Here is a 19,224-nt window from a genome sequence, read left to right as displayed (position 1 = left end):
CAGAGGAGGCGCGCCTGTGACCGCCGCCGCCGCTGCCACCACTCATCACAACCTCCTCGAACGCCCCGAGTAATGCGCATTGCTACAGTCGAGCGACTCAACCGATTGTCCGCAGAGAGGCTCTGACTTTTTTTTTGTTTTTGTTAATGAGTAAATAAATGCGGCGATGATCAGCCGCTTGCGCAAACTGAAGTCAGATTTCTCGTCCGGTCTTTAATTGGCGCCACGAGTTATCTGCGTGTCACGCGAGCCACTGCTTCGTTCTTAGACGTGTTTGTACTTATCTGTGTATAGCGTTTATTGGGTTGAGGCGTTTGTATGTGTTGTATATGAAGGTAGGTGCATGCGACACGGACCGTGCGAAGTGCCCGCTAAATCTAATGCGGCTCTGACCCGGCTACCTGCTTGCAATCTTACATGACGTGAGTGAGACTGCGCGCTACGATGATGATGATGAAGATGATGCCTCGTCTCAGAGGTGTGGCGTTGTCATCTTCTACGATGTCTCTTCTCGCTATCACGATGGCGACTTTACTTGCGCTTGGAGCAACACAGCCGAACACACAGCCCCGGAGGTCCCAACAGCACCATCATCAACAACAGCAACAGCAGCAGCAGCGGACTCCTGTTCGAACCCCTCTTGTGGCGCAAAGACTTGCCCACCAATCAGCAGCAGCATCAGCAGCAGGGGCATCGGCGGTGATCGTGGCACCCGTGCAAACGAGACTACGCGGTCAAGGGACTCGCTTTGGGCATCAGGGAGACGCTCACGGCGCCACCACCACCACCACGAGTTCGGCTGGACGCGTCGACGGATATCAGGCCGGGAGGACGAGGGCGCGGGCCGTCGAAGGTGGCGCTGCCGGTGGCCACGGGAGAGGAGCGGGAGGAGGAGTGGTGGTGGCCACCGCACTCGGTGCGAACCCGCGACCAGGCGTGCCCGGCCCCGCCCGTACCCAGGTCAACTCAGCCACAGCGCTCACAGGGTAACTCATTACAACCACACTCCCCCCCACCCCACACGAACATTCTCCGGATTATAAGACGCGGCCGGAAAGTAAGACGCATCCAAAAAACTGGTACCCGGTGTCAATAACGTTGTACAAATCTGGTCGTACACACGCGCGCGCGCGCGCACGCACGCACGCGCGCGCGCACCGGATTATAAGACGCACTCGAAACTTGCTTTAAATGGCGTGGATGTAGAAGGCGGAGGGGGGAGTTGCGTCTTATAATCCGGAAAATGGTAGTTGAAATATATTAATGTTTAAAGTGTACACCACTTTGTCGGTCAACCGCTGCATTCAAGCACCCCCCCATCCCTCCTCCACTCCATGGGTATTGTTTGACCATACTTCACCACGCAGGTCGGTGCGGATTCATCAAGTTGAGCAGGGGGGTGGGGGGGTGCCCAGGAACAGTTCGATCGATCGATTATCATTCAAATTAATGAGCGATTGAATTTCCTGTGGGAGGAAAACAAACCCACCATTCGAACGAGGTGGGGGGGGGGGGTTAACACTGAAAGCTCCGCACAGATGGAATGCGGAATCCACTCGCTGTTATTGCTCGAAGGCTAATGTTGCCTGTCCCTGCAGCGTAAGAACAGGTAACGTGAGATGTTTCCCACACAGCTCCATTGGGGGATAGGGCTATTAGAAACATTAGAGTGTAGAGTGGAGCGACTCTGCAGGAGTTGGCGTGACGCGCTACACGAGTTCCATTCCCGACCACCACGGCTGGCATCAGTGGCGCGTGATTCCTGAACCAGTCCTGAGCGCCCATTGCCCCTTCGCCGACCCGCACTGACCAACGTGGTGAAGTATGGTCAAAACGACCCGCATGAGAACGACGGCGTAGGGAGGGAGGCCTTGTACTAAAGAATGACTTTGTTAATGTACGCGCCACAATTAGTAAAAATGATTATGCAGTGTGATCCACTTATAGATACCCAACAGAAATAATTTTAAAAAACCTATGTTTTATATCAAAGCCTCTGCACGTATTTCACCAATCTCAATGTGCTTAGTGGCCTTTGTTAACATTTTCCGCTGTACGATACGAGGCCGTCGCTTGATGCACACAGTTCTACGACCTGCGAAGAAGAGAGAGCATCACCGTAAATCAGTGGGGCGTCGACAAATGGATCACCTGCGTAATAGCCAAGGCAAAGGTTCAGGTCTGTTAAGAGGAGCACTTGGCCTACTCTTCCACGCTCGCCCAGACCTCTTGGACGAGGTGGGATGACCCACACTTTACCCCCCGCCACACGCGACCTGCCTGAACGACTGTCAATCTGCGTGCTCATATTCATATTTGCCGGGAGCACAGAGCAAGGGGGAGGAGGTGGGGGGGGTAGGCGCGGTGTGGACGGGGGCTTAAGAAACTTGCAACGATTGTTTAGACTGCCGAGTCGGGAGATAGAAATAATCGGCAACCTCTGCATTGCAAAACCGGTGCGCTAACCATTCAACACCACGGCAGCATCATATATCAGAATCAGGATATTTCTTTAGACTGGAGGAATCCGATGAGCTACGAAGCTCTTTCACAGATGTGCAGTCGGGGCGGGTCTGAACGTTACAACAACAATTAATACAAAACAAAAACACGATAGGAGTGCAAAGTATATTTAAAAAAAGTTAACAAATCACTTAAACAAATATACAAACTATGTTTTTTTACCTTACTAGGCAAAACCCCACTGAGCTATTTCGCTTCTTTTTCAAAAGCGACCTGACCACAAATGATTGCTCAACGAAGTGGCTTATCATGTGGAAATGTACAGCAGCCGAATTCTCAAAACGCGTGTTTCTGATTGCCTACAGAGGCCATTGGCGATATACTCTACGGACAATCAGCACGGGCCCGAATTAACTTCAGAATGAGTGGGCGAATGCGTTCCCCAGTTCGTACTTGTGGTCTTGCCCTTGGACGTGTTGGGCAATCCAGAATGTGTTGTGACCATATCGCGTGCCGCGGTTTCTCCAGACTCAATGTCTGCGGTGGGCAATGCTGCCCGGGTTGGAGGCTGAGTCCCGGACTTCAGAAATGCACCAAACGTGAGTACGACGCGAGCCAAGCCTGTGGCTAAGTCACTGCCGTCGCGATCGAACCAGGGCTCAGTTTTCCGCACACCCGGAACACGACATCCAGTATACCCCTCGCTTTTGCTATTTAATTCAGTGCCAAATCGAACTCGTGTCGCCGGGGTTTCATAGCTCAGTGCTCTAAGCCACCGATCCACTCCAATACACGTATAAAGACAAAGATCCCCCGTATAGCCTCAACCGACTGTAGGGACAAGTGCTGTTAGCGAGCAGCGATGAAGGCACACGAGGGGGTGGGTGGCCAGCACCACGCCCGGCACTCATTTGAGGCTGAGTTGACCTAGGGGAGGCCCAGGACCGTTTCAGATAATCGTCACTGGTGTTGGCCGTGAGCAGGAAATCGAACTCGGATCGCCGGGTTCGTAGCGCAGCGGCGCTAACCGCTACACTACCCCTCCCCACACACACATACCCGAATACACACACACATACACACACCCCACACAGCCCACACAACCCCCATTCAAGGTCTCTCCCCGCAAGCAGAATGCCCCTTTCTCCCCCTCCCCTCTATCTGAGTAGTTTGTTTTTAGTTTTAATGCCGACGAGCTCGGCAATCTGTCGTGGACAGGTGGGTGCAGCGCACGGGTACAGAGAGCTGCGTTATTGGGGTTGCACACAAACAGCAGCAATCATCGCCCTCCCCCCCTAGTGGCATCCAATTGCCCGCGCACAGGCCAGGTGCCGAGTCACCTTGTGCCGCACAGGGACAGCTGCCACTGGGGGGGGGGTGAAGGGGGGGGGGCTTCAAATGTCTTGAGATGAGCTGTTATGTAAAGCCCTCCGCAGGGCTCTCAGTGCCATTCACTCCCTTCCTGTCCGTGCCGTCCAGCGCTGCCACACCACACCGCGCCGCGCCTCACCATCGCCTCGTTGCACCCAAACACGTGGGGACATTGCAGACTTGACAACTGCAGTCTCCCCTCCGCTGTGGGTGAAACATCTCGCGTGTCAAATAGCGGGTTGGCTGCGGCCCCATCGCGTCGTGATGAGCGAGATGAGTCCCACTCTGTGCGAAGTCGACAGCGGACGTTACATGGCACGGCTGCCCCTCCCCCAACTGCCCCCGTCCCGGGACTGTGGAATTTCCACCAAAGGCTCGCGACACTCAATGGAGATGGGCGTTGCTCGCATTGACCACTTCGAACAGGGAGAATTGGTTGTTTAACGCGGTGTGGGGTTTTCTTTGGCACTGGATGTCTAATAAACTGTTAAAGTGTTAAATGGCCGAGATGTGTGCCAACGCTGTTTCGGTAGCTGTGATGTTCGTTTACAATGTGAATCGTGGAGATTTTTTTGGCCATACTTCACCCACACTGGGGAGGTGCGGGATCACGAAAGCCGGCAGCTGGAGAGTAGTGCAGTCACGGAATGAGATTGTGCCGTGTGCTGACCGGGCAGTCCTTGCAACATTAGCCTACATCGCCTGTTTGTATATTACTTGGATGTCACTGGAAGTCCACCCATCCAAATAAATGAAGGTAGAATCCAGCGGTAGTAGTATCCGAGTAGGAGTCGTGAGTATCTAGGCCCGAATCCCCAGCTCAACTCCAGAGATCTGACATGATGGGGCGCATTCCCAGTAATTTGGTCATATGCACATTTGTGGTATTCTAAAAAAAACAACAGCCATGTGGGAGCCTATTAACGAGTGATCCTAGCTATGCCATGTGTTGTGTTTATACATCTGGCAGTGTGGATAGGGGTGGGGTGGTGGTGGGGGGGATTGTGAGTGCAGTATACGCCCAGGCCAGATTAATCGACTTGCAGATTCCAATTCCCCCAATTATCTCATTACGAATAATGCACGCGCAGAGCCCGCTTTGCCATTCTTCTGCTGGATGAGGGTTCGCTGCACGCCGCGCGGGTCACGGTGGCGAGTTATTTGCCCGTTAACCTCCGCTGTCGTAGACGTCTTCAAAGTCCACACATCGTGTCAGCGTGGCCACGTGGAATGCGTTGACCTCTGAAGTAACACCGATCATTCGCGCGCTCTCACTTTGACGACTGAAGCCCACGCGATTTCCAAAATAACGTGAACGACGCAGACAGAGAGAGAGAGTTTCACCGACACGAGCCAATGCCACAGCAGCGCTCTGTTTCTCTCTCTGTCTCTGTCACAGGTAACTTGCCAAGTTGAGCCTTATGCAATGATGTACTGTGCCGTGAGTGTACATACGGACAGCCGCGTACGCGCGGTGGTGCACGACAAGTGTGATCAATAGAGGGCATGTGAAGTCACTTTAGAAGCATTTCCACTGCTTTAATGCCCCGTGCACATGGGACGGGTCGCGTTGGGTTGCCACCTGGCCTGGTTTTCCCAGGATTGTTCTCTTGTTCTGTTGGTAGCTGTCCTCGGAAATTTTGAAAGCTTGGAACATTAACAGTGGCGGTCTTTGTCAGTACCGGTGTAATAATGCCCCCCCCCCACTCAAGACGATGTTTTCGGCGCAATGGTTCAGCGGCAGAAAGAGTGGACTGGTAATCATGAGATTGACATTTGAATCCTGGCTGGCGTTGACTTAACCCATCATCCATTCTTGGTCGATAAAATTACTACAACTTTGTTGCGAAGTAAATCGTAGTTGTTCTATGGATAGACTCAACCAAGCGCGGTGGGAATGTGGAATTTCCACCACTGGCTTAGAGCTGTAAGCAGGGAGATGACCACCACTTCAATACTTGGATTGACTTTGACAAGACAGTGGATTGACGATTAGCTCCCAGCTTCTCTGAATTTGTGAGATTTGCTTCGTCTTCTTCCCGTGATATGTCCCGGTTTATTTCTATTTGGGAAGCCCTCTCGCAGGGATCTTTCTCTCTTTCTCTCTCGTGGATTATAAGACGGACTTTGGTCTCTCTCTCTTGCGTTGCTTCGCTCCTGATATTCCTCCGTTCATCCCGTCGCGTCTTTTTCCGCTAGTCACTCTTCTCCCTGTCTCTTCTTTACACACTCGTATTCCTTCGATATTTTTGTCCATGTCTCTCTCTCGCTTTCTCTGGCTCCCCACATCACATCTGAGGATTGTCGCTACGATTACACTCAGAAGGCGCCGGTCATTTGGAAGACGCATACTTGGGGTTCCTTGTTTTTCTCTCTCTCTCTCGTTCTACACGGCTGCTGGAAACATAAATACAAAACTAAACACCTACATTTTGTACCATTGACAAAATGTGCAGTGAACACCGACGGGTAATCTGCACATGGATCGCGATGATTATAATGATGCCATCCCTAAATACAAGTTTAAGCTTGTGTGAGAAAGTAGGTGACCAATCATCACTGCCCCCCCCCCCCTTGCACCCCTCCCCCCACCCACTGCACCCAGCCATCTGCACCCCTGCCTGCCAGAACGAGGGCATGTGCCTGCGACCACAGCTATGCCTCTGCAAGCCGGGATTCGCCGGACAGGCGTGCGAGGTGGTGAGGGCTCCCGTGCAGTTGCAGCCGCACGGCGCCGTCAAGAAGCCGACAGCCTCCCTGCTGCAGCCCGGCGACAGCCAGCAGAAGCAGCAGCAGCAGCAGCCGGAGCCAAGCGGTGATGGTGGTGGCGTTCCAAGCGGCGTGGCGTCACTGAACCGGAACCCAAACCGCAGCCACGCAGCGGCCGGGAGGTCACCGTGAGTGTCTGGGTCATTCTGATTCATATTGTTGCCATGATTAACGTTATAGAGTCATAATTTTTGGTTGGAAATGGATAGTCAAAAAAAACCGAGCGATTTTACCGCCCCCGTGTCACTGGCTCCGTATCACAAGCCTCTTGGAAATGAATTGAGGTTGGGTCGTGTGCACGGGGGAGGGTGCAAGGGAGAAGCACAGGTAGTGCACGGACCATCCAGCCCGCTCCGCTAACCCATAACACCTGGTGCTTAGCCCACGGGCAACGAACATGCGCACACACGCAAACACATGCCGGCTTTTCACAAACACAAAAAGATGTCGGCTCAACACAGCTTTAGATATTTGTTTTATCCTCTTCTTTTTATAAACCCACTTATGATGTTTAATCCATCGCATCGATCTTGCAAGACATTTCTAGGAGAATAAACTCACCGTTGTACACTTACTCGAATGACAACGTGCGTTGGAGACTCCACTAATGTCTTCCCAAGACGTCAACCTTTGGGCTCTCAGAGCCGTGACCTTAGGGAGGCTCGTTTATCAAATTGCACCATGGAGGTCACGGTGAAGGTCACCATGGAGAGGGATCCAGGAGGGAGACAGTAGTGGCCGTGTTAGTCGCGCCCAACGTTTTTTGCTCTGCCCCCTTGCTGCGAAACAAGCTGACACGGTACCCAACACATTGTACGGGCAGCGTACCGTTTGATATCTTACGCAGGTCAAAGGTCATAGGCATCGCATGGCCCATTATTAAAACGATAGGTCCCTGGTTCCTTGCGGTCAGAATCACCCCCGTGCCCGTCTCTGTGCAAGAGAAATTACTCAAGTGAGTGGCTGTGACCGACAGACCGAGAGAGTATGTTTTATACAAATCAGGGGATCTAGGCAAAGATGACGGGATGGGGGGGGGGGGAGTTTGGTTATCTTCAGATAAGTGGGGGTGATAGGTCGAAGCGTACGTTGAGGACATTAAATAGAAAGAGGGAGGGGGGAGACAGGTCTCTGGTTCCACACAGTCGAGTTATTGTTGCCTTTCGGCGAGAGCTAACGAGTCCCCATAGAGTCGGGGCACAAGCCCTCTCCGTATATTGGGGGGCTCCCAGAGGCGCGTGGCAGCGGCCAACATCGATGACTGGTGGCACAGTCCTGGTGATGAGTGCTGACGAGGTCGAAACGGGAAGAACGGCTGCGCGTGTGTCTTTGTTTCACTGCTGCCAGTCGCTGGGACGGCCCACGTCGGCTTCAACCCTGTGAGTCGGTGATTTCTGAACGACACAATGGCGTACGCTGTTCAGTTCCTTTTGAGCAGGTGGTCTGGATAAGGCTGAGGGCATTAATACGTCTTTGTGTGTTGTTGATACACAGAGTCAGTCATCGGTAGAGGGAGAAGAGCCAGGACCCGAGCCAGAAGTCGCTGTGACCCCGGGGACTTGGGTTATGTGTTACTCGTATTATTCCTACTGCTGCTATGCGTGTTTGCCCAGGAATACCTCACAGAGTCCCAAAACTCTTTTTCAGGAGGGTCCTGCCAAGGTTTCGCAGTCAGGGAAGCGATGTTATTGCCGCGTGTGATCCCAATCGAGTGATTTGCAGGGTGGTTTTTCGCGTCGGGATGTGATATCGTTTTTTTTATTCGCAATGGGAGGAAATCAGAGAACCCATGCAGAGCAGGGGGAGATCATACAAACTCCACACCCAGAGGCGCCCGATTTGGGAATCGTACCGAGGCCCTTGCTGCTCCGAGTTCAAGTTCGTTTGTTGAATCGGCTGAGGACTCAAGAGACCGGGGTGAGTGTCAATCTGCGAAAGTAACTTCGGTCATCAAAATTACAAAAGCAGTTCATACAATGAGATGAAGTACAGTGCAGCAAGCGGAAATCACAACAAAAACAACTGTATCACGTGATGAGTCAAACATATTTCATGAACATAAATAAGTATTAATTAAAAGTTTAATTTTTAATTCCCTGCAGCACAAATCGGCTCGAGGCAGGTTCTTTTTAGATTGATCACAATACAAATGACAAAATTAGGGTTACGGAGACATTGGACATTGAACAGCTATAGGGTGATTCATATGTAACAATGTGTCAATTGCTATTGAATCTCTCATGAGATGGGAGGCAGATGAACCGACATTTTTTTTGGAAGCGATGGCTTCATCGTTCGCACGGTGGCAGTGGGCAGCAGCAGCAGCGGGCAGCAGGATAATCCACCCAAATTCATCCTGGCTCGAGTGCGAACACGTGGGCAGCCACGGGTGCTGCCCGCACCGTTGTGGGGAGTGGTGGCGCAGCGGTTAGCGCTCACGGCCACCAACCCCTTGGTCGACTCAGCCTCAAAGAAGTAACCCGGTGTGGCGTGTTAACATCGTCGCTTGGGGAGACAAAGTGGCCGGGGGTGGTGTTAGCCTGGCCCTCGTGTGCCGTGCCCGCCTTCATAGGTGGACGCTGACAGCACTTGCTCTCAATCAGTTCAAGGCTATTAGGGGGATCTTTGTGCCTGTGTGTGTGCGCTCGCGCACGGCCGCGCGCGTGTGTGTGTGGGAGCTTTTGCGAAAGAGGGAACGTGTTGCGAGTGTGTGAGGGTTTGTGTGTCAGTGAGCGTGTTTGTATGTATTCGTGTCGCTCTCTACCGTGCAGAGCCTTCGTGTAGTGGTTAGCGCGCTGCGCCACGAACCTCGGCCACCCGCGTTCGATTCCCGCTCACGGTTTTAACATCGGTGACGAATTTTTGAGCCGGTGCTGCACCTCCTCTAGGTCGACTCAGCCTTAAAACGAGTACCTGGATGCGGTGTGTAAACATCAGCTTTGTTGAGGGGAGACAAAGGCGGCCCGCGCGTGGTTGCTGGCCATCCACCCAGCTCCCTCGCATGTCGCGTCGACCTTCATTGAAGCTCACGAACAGCACTTGCCCCAGCGGCCTCTTTAGAGGCTTTATGGTGACACTTTGTGTTTGTGTTACAGTACTGTGAGCGTTGGGAAGGTATTGCATTTCGATGTAAAGCTTTCGTGACTGCAGGGATTCATCTTCTTGGTTCTTTCGGTAAAGTCACGTAGAAGGGAAGTAATACAATAATAAAAATAAATTATTTTATTATGTTTTATTTTTATTATTTTATTACTAATAAAAATAAATTATTTTATTATGTTTTATTTTTATTATTTGATTACTTCGCTTCTACGTGACTTTACCGAAAGAACCAAGAAGAGGTATTGCATTGCAAAGGCTGCCAACAGCTTTAGCTTTTCAGCAGCGCGTGTTTTACGTCCCACCGGTGAGGGATGTCGTAATTAACTCGTGTGTGTGTGTATCTTGATGTGTGTGTGTATCTTGATGTGTGTGTATCTTGATGTGTGTGTGTGTCTTGATGTGTGTGTGTGTATCTTGATGTGTGTGTGTATCTTGATTTGTGTGTTTGCCAGGCCTGGCACAAGCGTCGTGGTGACGTCACCGCCACTTAATGGCGAATGGCGGTTGTTGTTGTTGTGTGTGTGTTTGTATCGGGGGAGCGGTAGTGCAGTGGTTAGCACGCTGCGCGACCAATCCAGCGGAGCCGAGTTCCATGCCCGCTCAATGACCAATATCAGTGAGAATTTTACCAACACATCCTGGGCCTCCCCGAGTTCTGCTCAGCCTTACGTGACTATTTGGTGCTGCGTGTTTCGACATCAGCACTGGGGGAGACAACGTCGACCGGGCATGGTCCTAGCCACACCACCCGTCTGTGCGCTGTGTCAGCCTTCTTCGGTGCTCTCCACAGCACTTGCCCCTCCTACAGCTTGTGTACGCCGTACAGGGGATCTTTGTCTACAAATCCCTCTCGTAGTTTTGCTGGTGCCTTTGGTGCAGTCTCATTGTCACAGCACGTACAACTCATGCGACTCGCAGATGGCAGTGAGGCGGTGGTCGCCCAGCTGTTAGTTATCTCGATTAAAACGATTTTGCCTGCTCTCCAGGTCAAGTCACTCTTTCTCTCTCTCTCGCCTCTTCTGTCATCACATGGCGGCTCGCGATGAGACTGGATGAACTTTTTCCATTCCTCGGTCATGGTGATTGCTTCCCGTCGACGTACATTTTTCTTCGTTAACTTTCTCCTCCATTAGGCTGTCAGGCAGCCTCTTGTATGGACGGCCTCCTCCCAGTAAACATGCCAACGTTGTATCAACGTTAGAATGTGGGTTGGAACCATTGCACCAGCGTTGGCTTTAACGTTGGTCCGACGTTCCATGTTTACTGGGTCTATGTATTGCTCCTGCCACATGGCAGTACAAGATCATCATCATCAGCAGCAGCAGCCGTGATACATCTACTGCCAATCCCTGGCTTAGATTTTTCGCTAAGCTTTTGGGGCCACGACCCCATCCGCACACAAACCATGGCAGATGCTTGATGCGCAAATGTAAAATGGAAAACTCTCTGGCCAGAGTGCTGCTGTGGTCGCCCAGAACACAACCGTAGAACATGGAACGACTCAATGCCCGATTCACAAATTCGAAGGAGGCATCGTGACAGCGATAATTCGTCCCTCCGCCACTCCTGATGCAATTATCTGGCGCAACCAACTGCGTGTAAACGTATCGCTGTTGCCCCGCATCAAAGGGCTCCCAAACATTTCTTCCATTAATAAAGTCGCTCCTCTCCAGCACGTGACCTCCGACCTCTGTGAGCTCGTCTCGCTCCGCTGTCTTCCCCCGCTTCCTTCTTGAGCCGTCTCCGCTCCGCGTAATCGACGAGCCATCGCCTCGGCGATCTGAACTCATGCGGAGGGCCCGTCTCTCGCTCGGGATGAGGTAACTTGCGCGGTGAGGGCGTCTCGGCCGCGCAGTTTGCCAAACGACGGCACGACCCGCAGCGGCGTTCCTCGCCAAAGCCTGCGAGCTGGCGCCGTTGGCTGAATCTCGGCCTACCCTTGGCTGTCGTACGACAGAGGCCACAAAGCTTTCACCATTTCCTTTCGCTTGTTGTGAAGCCAAGAAAAACAACATGTGAAATTGACGCATGTTTCGCCAAATTGGAACCTTTTTTTTTTTCAACAGCCACGAATTAATACTGCTGGCCTCACGTCGGGGGCTTGGGGCCTACCACGTATTCATAAATATTCAGATTTTGATGTTTTCAGGAAATCGGTCGCTTCGTGCGACACAGCCGTCAGTTGCGTGTGTGCGAGCGTTTGGTCTCGATGCCGTGACGTTCAGGCGCTGCCGAGGGGCAGTCTTGCGGAATGAAGTCATCGTCGCTATTCGAGTGTCAAACCGCACAGCAGCTGTTCCTTGCGAGCTCCAGGGTTGTGACCAGAAGCTAGCGGCACCCTGGCGTCTATTTTTTTTCCCGCCCTCCCTCCCTTCGTTCAAACAAAAACATTTTTGGCAATTGGCTGAAAATGGTTTTTCTCCAGTGGAACTTCCAATTGCCCCGCGTAGGGCCAATGGGATCGTTGACAGGCCATTAAAATCACACACCCGCGCGTGCGTACATACGCACGCGCGCAATCCGTCAACAATCAACAGAGGAGTTCGCAGCATTGAGGACGCTGGTAATTTCATGCAGATGGTGCGCGTCACGTGTCAGGGCAACGATTCTCCCCTGGTGGCGTCTATGGGCAAGTTCCACGACCGCAGACGCACGCTTCAGACACTTGAAAGATCGTGGGGCGATCGTTCGGATAATCACGACGTCGTTTTATTGGACTGTGGTTCAGATATATCCCGCACCTCCGGCTAACACGGTTAGCTGCGTACGGTGCGAAGGAAGTTCAACACACATATATTTCAAAAGTGTGTCCACCTTTCTTGCCTCGAGAGAAAATCTCATAAAATACCACGAGGTCTGACGTGCTCAAACCAATCACTTATTCCGTAAATAAACCATAGTTTATACAACTATATACAATGACGATGATATGTATTAATCGGAAGACTTTGAATAGTTTGATGTTGGCCTATGGACGAGACTTATCATGGAATGGCAGCGACCGCAATGCATGGAGTGATGATGATGATGATGAAACCCAACTAACGCGTAATTCGATCGATTAGATGGAGCGATGAAATCAGCTTGCGCACAGTACACACCGCCACATCGATTATTGTATCGTTCGACCCATCAGGGAAGATAACGGCTTGGGGAGGGAGGCCTTCATCCAGCAGTGGGTAGACGATGACTGATGCGAATGATGATGTTGCCGAATTTGTAAAGCAGCCCATAGCACGTGGGCTGTGATTCAGCAATTGCGATGCCCCGGTAGTTGGCTGTCGTAGCATGACTCATCTCTCTGCTCTGACCCAAGACGTTTGCCCCAAATGTTAGCGACTGCCTGTGCCTTGGCGGCTTGCGTGCACGTACTTTGAACTTCTTCGGCACCGTACGTAAGCTAGCCTTGCCAATCAGAGCTGCTGCTGCTGCTGCACAGCTCACCGGCGTGTTGCTCAGGTCGGTCGTGACCGCCCGCGTTCTTCGCCAACAATGTCCGACGTTTTCGCTCCCGGCACGCGGAGCGAAACGTCGGGACGAACGGCAACACACGCGCGGGGTGCATGACCGCAGGCACGCACCGAGCGAGCTGTGCCCACGTGCGCGCGCTTAGCTTGGTCGCAGACACGCCGAGACCTACGCGGGGCCTCGCACAGCTCTTGTTTTCGCTGCCCCGGGGACACCTTTTGTGAAACGGGACGTTTAAGACGCCTTAAAGAGCGCATTCCTGGGTAAATGTGTTCAATAAATAAACTCGATTCGAGCGCGGTAAGTGCCGGCGTGCTCGCCCTGGCTCTGCGGAGTTTTGTTTAGCCCCTGTCGACGACCACGGGGTGGGGGGAGTCGGGTGGGTGAGGTTTTTGTGCTCGATCTGGAACGGCGGCCGCGCGAGTGCTTCTGTTAACAACACATCCACGTGAAACACGCGCACCTTGTAAAGTACATCCCCCCCTGGGCTGTTGATCCCCAGATAGGGTGGCGGCAGCGACGGAGGCGGTGAAGTGGCCTTATCGGCAATCGGCCACAGGCTCAGCGGCAATTAGCTAAGCACCCACACTGAGCTCTCGTGAGCTTGACAGATGTTGCACTCGTAGAGGCGGTTAGATAATTGGGCCCGATTGACGCTCTCCAGATTCTCCGCCGTCGCAAAGTTCCTCCCGTAGCGGGGCGTCGCTCGCGGCGGTCGTTATTCACCCGCAGAAACGAGTCTGGGGCACACTGACAAACAAAGTTTGTTAACTTCGCTGTGTCCGATAACCGCAGAGTGCACGCGCGGGGCGGGGGGGGGGTGCTGCTTGAGTGGACAACTTTGCCTGGAAGCCCAAATGCTTGAGCAAACGAGAGAGAGTGGCAGCCGATAAAACTTGGTTCAGGATAACGAACGGCCGCTTTGAATTGCTTCGCAGCAGTTGACATCTTTCCGTAATTAGATAACAGGGTGATCCGATAGATACGCCGTGGAAAAAAAACTATAGGAATAAATGATGAAGAAAACTGCATTTTGTTTATTTCACAAGCTTCCTTACACATCTCCGACCCGTCTCAATGATAAGGGAATTAACCCTTTTACGCGGGGAGACATATATGGGAAGGAGGCGTAATTGTCTGCCTATTTATGCTGGAAGCCAAATTTGTCCATTTATAGATATCCCACCAAAATGAGTGTGTAATTACAGAGAAATCAACATTGTATTTCAAAGCATCTAACTCCATGTACACGTCTCCCTCCAATCTTGATACACATGTTCACATTTTCAGTGATCTCCTCTGTAGAATAACGGAGCCATCGCTATCAAACTATTCAATCGCCTGTTTAGAAGTAAATCAGGGTCATTAGAAATTAATGGTGTATCGATAAATGGGCCACCCCAAAGGAAAGACTCAATTGATTCCTCTTTTCTGCAATGGTTCCCTGGTGGACCTTGATAACAATCCTAACATTGAAGTGGAAGTTGGGGTGAGCAGTGACGCACGAGCAGATACACCGTGCAACGAGCTCTGCCATCTGAGTTTGATTCCTTGCCACGGCTAATATCGATGGCAAGTCGCATCTAAACCATTCACGGGCCTTCTCGTCTTCAACAAAACTCATACTAGCATGGTGATGTCTGGTCAAACAACCCCCATGAATGACCTTCACAGCAATTGGGTAGGCGTGTCAGTCTGTCAATCATTTGATTCGAACACCAAGGCAAGTGGTAGTTTCCTTGATGCCGCATTTTAAAAACATTCTCACTGCCCTCACCCCATAAAAAATACGGTACACTGAATCCTAAACGTGATTGTCCGAGGGCAAAGCCTGCCAACGGCTCGTTATAACTTTTTCTACGGCTATGTAACTATAATCAAGGTGTGAAGAAGGCTCCTTTTGGAGGGTGGGGGAGGGGGGCCGATCGCTTCACTCGGCATTAAAATAACTGCGGAAACATGAAGTTGATGTTCGTGTGTGTATGTGTCGAGAAAAATAAACCATTATGCGCCACGCTCCTGGTGTGCGTGCAGCACCCCCCCCCACCGCACCCCGGCGTGCTTCCGATGTTGACGCACTTGAAGCTTGAACGTGCCGGGATTATTCACTTCACAGCAGCTCTCCAGCTTCTGGCATGTTGATTGCCCGAGCCGTGTTTCCGCGTGCTGAGGCTCGGCACTCTCTCGGTGAAACTATGCTAAGTGTCCCCTTTCTTGATTCCGTTTCAAAGGGGGCAAGCAGAGAATGCGCGATGGCCACGAGCGCAAACGTCGGACTTCAAAGATCGCAATCGCCCCCCGTCGCTGTCGTTTGTCGTCGTTTTGCTCGTCGCGTTTTTAATCGTCGGGGGTAATTCAATTGTTTCTTTCGCAAGCTTTTTCCCCTGCATCATTCTGACCCCGTTGGGCTGAGACAGCTCGCGTTATTGTTTCATTGTCACCGCCACCGAGAAGGCATTACGGGGGTGTACTTTGGCAGCGTGCGTGCCATGTGTTGACGCTTTCCACACACAGTGTGCATTTTTCCACATTCGCTTTGAGGCTATTAGCCTTGTTAGTGTCAGCCCCGAAGCGGTGGCTTAATTTCTGTAAACATTAGCCCCCCCTTCTTTTTTTATTTGTCGCGCTCCAGCCAGCTCCAGGATGTAACGTTTAAAGATGAACCCGTTTGTGCGAGCACACGCGAGCGGGTGTTTTGCTTAACCGAGTGTTCAGTGTTGATTTATGGAGACAAGAATGTTGTTCTCAAGCCATCATGGCTCTGGAAGCTGAGATCGCCACTTTGATGAAGTTGGAACCTTCCCCGGTGCCAGGAATGTAATTTTAAAAAAGGTTTTAACCACCGCTGCTAACTTGAGCCCGGGTGACGAGTAACAAATAAACACGACGTGCCCGCTCACGCCGCTTTACATCTGTTTTAATGTAATGTCCTGTGCTTTTATTATATCTGTGTATTTATTAGTGAGAGCTCGGGCAACTTCATGAAATTCTGCTCGGTCAAAAAGTCCGGCATAATGGTACATTTTATTCGCATTAGTCTCTTCCAGAATCTCATTGTTGATGTGGTCATAGTAAAATAAAACAAACGCTTTCCTAAATATTTGCTCAATCATTCGTTCACCTATAAATATTCCACTATTTTGTCTGCAGTGATCTGAGTGTACATCCATGTGAGGGTCGAATCAGGTTTTGAGGCTGTCGCCTCTAAAAGGCTCAAATTGGAGAAACTCCGAAAAGCCCAAACTCACACGAGATGGAGTCAGCAGGGGGTCCATGAGAGCAGACACAGCAAACAGCCACCGATGAACACGAGATGGAGTCAGCAGACACATCAAACAGCAACCAACGAACACGAGAATTCTCACCGTTCCAAATGAAAGTAAGCAAAAGTGCAAGTTAAACAAACAAAGTCTCGGTTGCTTTCATCTCAAACTGCAGGGCTGCCAGGACGATAGTCCAAGCAAATAAAATACTGGGGTTCGCAACGAGCAACACGAGGGACATATTCAAGGCTTTCTGGGCGTTGCAGGGCAATACAATACAACATTCGTCAATTAGACAAGATCAACTTTAAACAGCAAAGGTTCTCGGTTAGGTTGCAACCAGATCAACACGGTCCTAATGGCTAATGATCAAAGTCCAGCAGATGCCGATGCACAGTCATGAAAGAAGGGTTGTGATCTGAATGTCACAGGTCTCGGGCACGGGGTCAAGTAAGACTGCACAGGTCACAGACTTTGCGGGGTATTGTCACAAGCCCAACGGCGTGTGGAGGTGGTAAGGTTGCAGGGTTCGAAGGTGGTCTCGGCACAGACCAAGCAGAGTTGTGCAGCTGGCAGGGTTTGAAGGTCTGGGGAGCACAAGCTGAGCAGGGTCACTGAGGTGGTGAGGTTGTGAGGCTCAGTGGCACTCGGGATAGGCTCCCAGGCTTTCTCCCGTTGCTGGAATTGCAACCTTGTACTAAGATCTACTCGCAGGCCTCTCCAGGCACTGGCACTGTACTAAACGAGTTGGTGCGCACCTAGCAAGGTCGCACTTGGTTGATGGAAAGAGATTAAGCATCTGTATGCAGTTACAGGCAAGCGTGAGGCTGAGTACGAGGCACTAGGCCTCACAGGCCTCACCAGGCAGAGTCAGCGGAGGGGCTCTAAAAAGGTTCGCAAGCATCTCCAACGTTTTCTCATTTCTCCAGGCAGGTCTCCTAGGTTCTCCGTGCAGGATTCTGGGTCACTGTCCTTTTCGGTGATGCTGGACACAATCTTCCCCAACCTCATTTAAGACGTCCCGCCTCATTCCTCCTCGACCAGGGAGTCGGAAACTAAATTAATATAACAAGAGGCATTTTTTTCGAATTCGGTGAAAAAAACACCTCAATATTTCAAGAGCCGCAATGCACGTTGTGAGCACAAGACGGCGGTCATAAATAAATAACTTTATGAGGCAGTCCTTAAAGAGCCGCAGGTTGCCGACCCCTGGCCGAGACAGTCTCACCCTCAAGATGGGGTCCCCATAAATATCGCTCGGCGGGGGGGAGGGCACCGTTTTGAACTGGTAGGTTTCACGTGGCCGTACGCCATGTGAAAATGAAGTCACAGGCCATAGGTTACCCACCCCTGGTCTAACTCGAGGGGGCGTCGTGGTGGCAAGTTGTTAAATACCTCGCCTGGTACCTCTTCCGGTGGGACCCCGCCTGGTTTGGGGCAGCGGGTCCATTCCTCATCTGTCTATCCTCTGCTTTATATAACCGGTTTAGTTTATGTTGACGGTATATACTTGCATCACAATGCGATGTAACGGGCCCGCGTATTGCCTCAATAAAAAAAATCTCGCCTGGTATGCAGGAGGTCGTGGGTTCGATCACGGCCCTACCGCATTTTGTACGTTTGGAGTTTGCAAGTCTCTCTTTCTCCCCGTGGTCGCACGGATTTTTCTCCGGGTCCTTCGGTTTTTCCCTCCATATTTAGAATCGACATGCGTTTAGACAAGCCACTTCATTAAGCTATCAATCGTGGCCAGATCGCTTCTGAAAAGAGCTACAGAGCTCAGTGGGCCTTACCTGGTAAAATACAAGTTTTAGTTTAGTAACTTGCGTTTGTATTTCCCTCTTGACCCAGCCAAGGGCAGGCAGCTCAGGGTGGAGCACCTCCTCACCTGGGTCCCCAGCAGAGGCTGGTGAGGCAGAGGATCATCGGGCGGCAGGCGCTGAACCGCTTATTGAGTGGCCGGGGCAGTGGACGCCTGAGCCATGGGGACCCCCTGGGTCTGCAGTACGTGCCCAGGCCCGGTGACGAGAACGGTGAGGAGTTTTTGAGGTCATGGCGTCGGTCTGAGATGCATAAAAAAACTCACTGCCTGGCGGGTGGGTGAACATGTCGGCATGCTGATTTTCGTTGTTACGCAAGTTAGAGGGATCCTCATTTTGACTGTTAGTAAAAAATAAGTGGGCATGGTCGGCAGGTCGCGAGCACAGATGATGGCAAATGGTTGAGACTCAGGAGGGAACGTGCCCGAGTGGACTTCCACGACTGAGATGGATCTATGAAATCAGCCCAGGAGCCACATACATTGCTGCATCACGAGACAATTAGAAATGGAAACTTCTTGGGAAGACCTTTACCTGGCAGTGGATGATCATAGCTGATCATGATGGATATATGATGAATTTTGGTGGAATGACGTTGACGACGACGATGATGATGCTGATATTGGTGACAAAGATCATCCCTCTGCCTTTTGCCAGGAAATTACTCGGTCCCAGTCCCCAAGCGCATCAAGGTCGTGTTCACGCCGACGATCTGCAAGCTGGACTGCGCCGGCTCTGTGTGCAAGACCTCCTGCTCCAAGGGCAACGTCACCACCATCATCGCCGAGGACGGCCAGACTATCTTCCCGCAGCACGGATCCGGCTTCCGCGTCGGTGTGTGAGCCCACGGCCCATACAGCTTTGCCGTGCTCGGCACATCTGCACGGAACTCATTGCCGGTCACTGCCCAGGTTTCGTCGGCGACCCCCGTCGGCCAGTACTACGGTAGACTCAAGTGGGGAATGTCC

The 19,224-nt window shown here is 51.7% G+C and overlaps 1 protein-coding gene across 1 annotated transcript in view; it reads left to right on the top strand.

Annotated features, from left to right (window-relative positions):
• The first annotated feature begins 290 nt into the window (after positions 1 to 290).
• LOC144943176 (latent-transforming growth factor beta-binding protein 1-like) overlaps positions 291 to 19,224 on the top strand; it is a 105,566-nt gene continuing 86,632 nt past the window's right edge. The window contains exons 1-5 of the mRNA XM_078870418.1: positions 291 to 986; positions 2,992 to 3,062; positions 6,440 to 6,731; positions 18,288 to 18,469; positions 18,914 to 19,090. Coding sequence (XP_078726544.1) covers positions 445 to 986; positions 2,992 to 3,062; positions 6,440 to 6,731; positions 18,288 to 18,469; positions 18,914 to 19,090 — 1,264 coding nt within the window. The 5' untranslated portion in view covers positions 291 to 444. The remainder of the gene's footprint in view (positions 987 to 2,991; positions 3,063 to 6,439; positions 6,732 to 18,287; positions 18,470 to 18,913; positions 19,091 to 19,224) is intronic.

This window comes from Lampetra fluviatilis, chromosome 30 (genome assembly GCF_964198595.1).
Source record: "Lampetra fluviatilis chromosome 30, kcLamFluv1.1, whole genome shotgun sequence".
In the NCBI taxonomy this organism is placed as follows: Eukaryota; Metazoa; Chordata; class Hyperoartia; order Petromyzontiformes; family Petromyzontidae; genus Lampetra; species Lampetra fluviatilis.
Note: the sequence above shows the minus strand (reverse complement) of the source record. Positions and strands in the feature narration are given on the sequence as shown.